Below are 7123 nucleotides of genomic sequence, written 5' to 3' on the forward strand. Positions count from 1 at the left end.
TTTACAAATAAAGACAATAGACAAAACCTTGAATCAAATTTAAATAATGGAACATGAAATACATTCCCGCAAAGCACTTTTTTTTTTTTTTCATTTCCTTGTTTATGGAGAATAAATTATTTTAAATCATAAGTGCTAATTCGAAGTCGTCCCAAACTGGCAAAATAATCTAGCTGACCAGATTTAGATACAAATATTATGTTACTGTTGAGCAAGGGCAGAATGGGTATATTTTTCGATTAATATATCTCATTATATCAATTCAATCACATGTATTTTATTTATACTTATAAATTGAATTTTGTTTATTTAAATTAAAATTGTTACACAAAAATATTTACCATTTTATTTAGTTAGCTTTTTGCCGAGTGAAATTAGCATTTAGTACATTGAATGAAAATCGAGGCAGAAGAATGACATATACAGCTGACGAGGTAACACACATTACAGAACCAACTACATTTGAGGGAAAAAAAAATAAAAATTCTTTTGATCATCTATCTATGTTTCTGGTTACTACTATCTTCACCTGTTGGAGCATGGATACGGCTTCTTAGTTCTTCAAAAACCTTCATGCTCTCGGTATCAAAACCTCCTGCAAACTAAAAAGAGTTGCACTTATTTATTTGAGGTTGCAGCAAGAAAATGCATAGCCAATTTCTTGGGCCAACAGTTTAGCGGCCCAACTTGTCCCATGACAAATGTTGACAGTTCCATATTTCCTTATTACTCGAGGATAACTTCATATATATATATATATATATGGAGTTGGAAGCAGGTAAGTAAACTTTGTCACTATGCAAAATCAGCTTATTTTATTGAGGGATGTAGAAGTGAAAACAAAACCAAGAGCCTTAAAATTACCTGATGAACACGAAACGCAAAACGTACTCCTTGCAGAATCAAAAACTCTCTGTTTGGTTCCTCGTTGGGTCCAGATAATATATCAAGTTCGGATGCAACACGTTTCATATACTTGTTTGCCAGTTGCACAGAGGAAAGCTTGATCTGCAATGAGAGAATTACCAGTAGCAACTACTGAGTGACCATTTGATAGCTTCAAACAGAAGCAGGCAAAACAAAGGCATGCACTTGTTATTATATTTTTAAGTTTATATTTATCTCTATTTTGGTCACTTGAGATATTCTTACTACTAGTTGTTAGATCATTTTAGTTTGAAGGGAAGCCTCGGTGGGTCCGACTTGTACTTAATGAAATAAACTTGGAATATGGGTATCACTAGAAGTATTCAATGGCTGTTCTACATCATCAAAACAAAGAAACTACTCAGAGTCCTATCAGTTAAATACATTTTTTTCTCCCTACTATTCTTTCAGAGTATTCATGTCTATTACAATACGTGAACAATTCTGTTAAATTGGCAAACGGGATACTATTTAAGATAGAATTGCATTTCCGAGGTGTTTCCTACGCGTTCTAAGGAAAAGAGCAGAAATTTAGTGCGAGAGAAAAAGTAGAGTACAAGGGGAAAAAACAGATACATTTACAAAATTTCATAAAGAAAGATCTTACACTTTTAATGAAAATATATAAATGATTCTGGGAAAGGGAGCTAGAGAATCAACTGGCATAATTAATTGGATTATTTCACTCGTAACACTAACCAGATAAAAACTTGCAACTTCAACTTATAACACATAAGAAAGAAAAAAAAATGAAATGAATTAATTCATAAACTAAAATTATTACCTTATACACAAGTCTTATTTTTCTATTCAAGAAATGTTAAGGTAGAAACTCGGTCAAATATGGCTATAGAAAGAAAGCACCTTCGGGAACAAGTTCTTTATGTTTAACAGGAACACAAACTGATTCTGTAATTTATACCTTTCCCATAACTCCCGTATCTAATAGCCAAGTTACTGGTATTCCAAACTCTTTGTACCGCGAAATGGCCATATCTCTTGTCCGTAAGATTGCATATACGCTTTGCTCCACTCTAGAAGCATAAATAGAGAAAGATGGAAATAGATGAATATAAGTAAGCTTCATTCTATATCTATAGAGAATAGCAAGGATCATGTACACCAAGAAACATTATAGCAAACAAGTTTATCACATTTTATATTTGTGACTTGAAATGTCTGAATAGCCTGCATTTAAGTAGACATAAGAAAATAGTTTGCATTCTATTCGGATAAGAGTCATTCAAGATTGTGTTTTCAAGAAAATATGCACCAAGGATTGACCTCTTAATCTAGTATTTATGGTACATCAAACTATAACATGAACAATGACGCTTACTTTTCAAGCAATGAGTACATTTTCTGCAAAGCAACTTCACATGGGTGTTTGGGATCATCGGTGAAGGTGGAGACTTGCTTTTCCAATTTCATCAGATCCAGATATTCAAAAGCTGCCTCCCTCAGCACATCAGTTTTCCCTTCAGGCCAATCAAAATGCTTGAGAACAGTTCGTTCATCGACCTTGAAAAAGGGAATAAATTGAGATGAATAAAATGCACATTGGATGTAAAATTGCAAAGGATGAATGCAATTTATGGGGAATTACAGCACAAATGATCAACTTCCATACTATCTCACAAGATCTGCAATTTATATGAATTCGTTTCTAGAAGCTTGTTAATGATAGTGGATCAATGACACAAGCACTTACCAAGAAGGAAAGCTCCCCATCTAACCAATTCACAAAAGCGACCAGATCTTCAATCTTATGGAAGGAGGCTGCTCGAACTTCATTTGCCAAGGACAAGACAAAGTCACCCTGGGTTTCCACATCGGCTTTCACCTAGGTCCATATCCATTAAAAATAAGGTTCTAAAATTTGTAATGATAGAAATGACAATATGAAAAAATAACAAAACCGGGGTAAATTTGTAATGTACATACAGCTAAGAGGAATGATGATCTGTTCTCAATCTCCCCAATCATGGTGCTCATAGCATCAGATGCATTAGTTGTAGAAGAAAATAATGATGAAGTTTCATTCTTTTCTTCTCGTTTCATCAGTGTCTGATAAAATTCAACTAGCTCAGGAAAACGTTGAACTTTATCACAAGCTAATGTTCCTCTTGATGGGTTTCCTAGCGGAGTGGGAAGTGGTCCACCTGGTGGTGCTGGTGGGGGTGGAGGAGGAAGAGGCACAGATGGAGGGCATGATACTACATTTGAAGAATTTGAATTTGTACAAACGGGAGCACCATCAAATGGTTTAGGAGGTGGCTGAGGCACCCTAGGTGCCCTTTTCTCAATGTGGACAAAGTTCATCTTGCTAATGGTTTGACTATCAACATTCTTAGCGTAGTCAGGATGATAATTTGAACTACCACACACATGTGTCTTCTCCTTTAATTGAGTGAGTTTTGATGACAAAGACATTGTCTTCTCTCTTTCAGCCTTGGACATATTCAAATTTGAATTGTCACCAAACTTTTGTACTCTTGCTTTCTCAGCCTTTTCCTTAATTTGTTTTTCCCTTTCTGAGGCCAATTTATGGCGGTCTTTATATGCAGGATATTTTCCATCCAGATCCCCAACCACTGTCTTAGACATCAATTGGAATGAAGATGCAACAGAATTTAAGGATTCACAGGATGAAACTCTTTTTATGCTAGGAAGAGCTAGTGTTTCAGGAGAATTAGAAGGTTCCTGATCATTCTGTCCAAAGGTTGTGATGGCTACAGAATCACTAGCATTCCTTTGCATCAACGATTCCAGGGAATCCCTAGGTCTACTACTCATATTCATCCTGCTAGGAGAGCCACCTGAAAGATATCTGGCTGGTGATGAAAGAGCACTTGAATCATCTTTGCTTTTGCCCCATTTCTTCAACTTTTGGATTAAACTAGTTTTCTTGCTAACACTACTATGTTTACTCATAAAACTATCAATGGAAGAAGCATTGTCAAAATCTTCACTGCCTGGTGAAGTGGTATGAGAGAAGTAGCTATCAAGATCTGTATCCCCTTGTCCATGCTCTGATCCCGCATATTCTAACAGTAACTGCTTAGCCTTCTCTTGTGATTTTGGGCTGAGACTTGTGTTTAGATCACGGGTTGATAATTTTCCAGGAGGTGCCTGGTAATTCTTCAGCTCATACCTTAAGCATGCATTTACCCAACGAAGATATACAAGCTCTTCAACTTCACTGAACCTATTAATCTGGAGTCCTTCTACTTGCTTTAGCAAGTCTTCATTCATATGCCTCAGGCTACTTACCTCCTCTTTTGCCTTGGAAACCATTTCATTCTGCAGTTCAGGGCAAAGCATCTCAAAATGAAATTATACTCATTGCGAGTAAAATATATAAATCTAATAACTAATTTATCACTATCATGAAAGAACTACACAACCACTTTCAACATTTTTTCTCAAATAATTTACAAATAATAGAATAATTGATATCGATATACATCTTAACAAGAAATTGCTTCTAAATGTTACATCCCCCCATTAACCAATAAACATACAATAGATCACACCTGAAAGAACATACGGTTGTTAACTAAAAATAAAGAAAAAAAAAACGAGATTCAGTTTCTTTTATTTTTATACAAACCTCATTTAGTTAATGTTTGATTACTCTCAACCATTGAGGTTAACTTTCAACCATCATTTCTTACTTGTGTGGCAAGTGTTCAGTTGGCTGACAAGGTAAACAATTCTTAAATATTGGTTTCGTGCATCTGTTTAACTATCAAAAGGACAAAGTTTACTGTATGACTCTGACCTCATTGGAGAGTTCTGTAATTCTAGAATCTGCAGCATTGAGTTTAACAGTTAATTCTCGCTTCTCATGTTGAAGTTCTTTATTTTCTCTCTTAAGCTCCACAATTTCAACCTCCAAGTCATTCAGAGCTTTCAATTTCTTTCCAATTTCAGCATCTTTCTTGACAGCCTCTTCTTCCTTCATCACTAGACTAGAAACTTTTTGTTTAAGCAACAACAGCTGGGTTTTTGCTTGGTTAGCCTCAATCTGTATCTGCCTCCGCAGTTCCTTGATTTTGCTTCTTGCTGCCTCAAGTTCTCTTTTGGTAGAAGCTCCATGTGTGAGCTCTTCTTGAAGCTTCTTCCTCTCTTCATGCAAGGAATTAATGGTCATTTTAAGCATATCTATTTCTACAGTCTTAATATTCAACTGCCTTTGCAACTCCACAAAGTCTGCTTCCTGCTCCTTCAAACCATAGTACTCAAGCAATTCACCTTCAAGTTTCACTTCCCTCTCCTCCAATTCCTTCACTAGATTCCTCAACCGTTCTAATTCACTGGCCTTGTTAGCCATATCAGTTTCATAAACTTTGTCTTTCTTCTCCTCATCAGTCCTATCAGCAAGTGATGGAAAATCAATCTCTCCAGATAGAAGGCTTTCAAGTTCAGGAGGAATATCATCTTCAAAGTCATCGGTTCGATTGGTTACGCTGTTAATTAACATAACCTCCTTTTGCTCCTCTTCTTGCCTCTGCAACAACGTCAAATAATGTCACAAGTAATCAAGCATTCCAGTTCTTTTCCATTCATATGAAAACAAGAAAGCAAACAAAAGAAATCCTCGCGACCACCATAAACAAAATTGAATTCAACAACTTCAGCCGAATATACTCACGACCTTCGTGGTGAGACCATCGGTAGAATAAGTGACCTGCTCCTGTTCTGTACCCTCATCTTGTTGACTTTTTCTAAACCTCGCTTCACCATGTTCTGAATCACAATGAGAGAATTAAGTTCAACATAAAGGGCCAGCGTTGTTTATAAGAACAGTCACCAACATGAAGTGAATTGATCAAAATCTACGAAAAAAATAATAAAAAGAATGAGTGGTGAATAAACACAAGTACCTGATCTTGAGTTATTCACATTCAGCTGCTTAACTGTGAGCGCTGCAATGGAAGCAGCAACTATCACCCCTAACCTGACTATCATGAATCTAGAGGCGGCATCAATATCCTAACTATACCCATTTCCCCCAATTTTCATAACAAAAAGTTCAAATCATTGGAGCTCTGAAAGTGAAAACCAATGACTCAGAATCCACAACTGCGGTAGAACAGAAGATAGCAAAGAGAAATCCCGAAACAAGAGCTAAGCAAAACCCAGATTTAGAAACGCAATTTCCAATCTTTCACGTTGGCACAAGCTTACCAATAGACACGCAACGAACAATAGCTAGTGGGCAATCCGGGCACACAATGGGTGGGTCTAATACGTCACCAAGATCCGGTCACAAGACTGTTATGAAGTTACACTTAAACGAAAGCAGAGGAACAAGATTTACTGAAAATAACTTGTGAGAGTAAAGCTACAACATGGACAAGCTTCTCCGAAGGTTTTATTTCCCTCCTCTTTTTAAGGTAAATCCTAAACCTATGATATGGTTATGGTATTTTACTTATGAATGAGATGAGAAGGAAAATAGGAGAAATTGGTTTGACTATTGCCCCCCTTCACTTTCATTTCATGTAGCCGTTTTCGCCCGTTGTTGCTCGTTCCAGTTTCCCCCCTCCTGAATTTTTCACATTTCTTGTTCCTTTTTAACTTCTTGTTTTTAAATAATCATTCTTTTTTCTTTTTTTTCCTTTTAAGCTTTATTCCGTTTTTAACATTTAAATAAAATATAGGTTAAAAGCTCTTTTTAGTCCCAGTTTTGGTTGAGAAAATTCGAAATGGTTTCCATGTTTTTCTTTTGTGTGTTCAATTTGGTCCTAAAGAATGTATACGGTGTTCAATTAAGTCCTTTCCATTAACTCTGTTTAAATTGTTAACCGCGAGTTGTCCAACTGTACAGTCAGATAATGAAATGTCATTTATTGACTGATGTAGATCTAATGAGGTGAATTTATTATTTTTGAAATTCGTTTTCTGATATTAGGCTTATTATTTTCAAAATTAAATTAAGGATATTAATGTCTAAAGGATTTATCATGGTTTGGAAGGAAGATATGCAAGATTGGGAAGAACATCAGTGAATGGCCCTAACACCACCCCATAGTCCAACGTTGTCGAGATATTGCCGCTGGCCTCCATGGTCACAAACTTGTGCCACCACCATCAATTAAAATCCAAAAACGCAAGAACCATGACCCCTAACTCCAAATTTAAAAAAAAAAAAAAAAGAACACAAGTACAGGAAATCCCCAAAATCCAA

At 36.0% G+C, this 7123-nt stretch overlaps 1 protein-coding gene across 3 annotated transcripts; it reads right to left on the reverse strand.

Annotated features, from left to right (window-relative positions):
* Positions 1–389: 389 nt before the first annotated feature.
* On the reverse strand, positions 390–6503 carry LOC106770763 (protein CHUP1, chloroplastic). 3 transcript variants are annotated; one of them, XM_014656558.2, is made up of 9 exons: positions 5817–6503; positions 5585–5679; positions 4712–5440; positions 2872–4230; positions 2639–2770; positions 2267–2448; positions 1850–1961; positions 865–1008; positions 390–595 (listed from the first exon to the last, which is right to left on the reverse strand). In XM_014656558.2, the coding sequence occupies exons 1-9, from the start codon at positions 5899–5901 to the stop codon at positions 572–574; spliced, it is 2862 nt and encodes a 953-aa protein (XP_014512044.1). In that variant the 5' UTR covers positions 5902–6503; the 3' UTR covers positions 390–571. The 3 variants fall into 3 exon arrangements, with proteins under 3 accessions (XP_014512044.1, XP_014512042.1, XP_014512043.1); XM_014656556.2 differs by having other exon boundaries at positions 390–602; positions 5817–6502; XM_014656557.2 differs by having other exon boundaries at positions 390–602; positions 5588–5679; positions 5817–6501.
* Positions 6504–7123: the final 620 nt, after the last annotated feature.

Source organism: Vigna radiata, chromosome 8 (genome assembly GCF_000741045.1).
Source record: "Vigna radiata var. radiata cultivar VC1973A chromosome 8, Vradiata_ver6, whole genome shotgun sequence".
NCBI classification, from domain to species: Eukaryota; Viridiplantae; Streptophyta; class Magnoliopsida; order Fabales; family Fabaceae; genus Vigna; species Vigna radiata.

Bases quoted from the DNA above. Each gene is read 5' to 3' on its own strand.
- LOC106770763 (XM_014656556.2), bottom strand. From the start codon at position 5,901: ATGATAGTCAGGTTAGGGGTGATAGTTGCTGCTTCCATTGCAGCGCTC. The intron at 1,009-1,849 runs GTATAAATTACA...CTCTCATTGCAG, and splicing joins ATACGGGAGTTATGGGAAAG to ATCAAGCTTTCCTCTGTGCA. The intron at 603-864 runs GTAATTTTAAGG...AACTCTTTTTAG, and splicing joins TTGCGTTTCGTGTTCATCAG to TTTGCAGGAGGTTTTGATAC.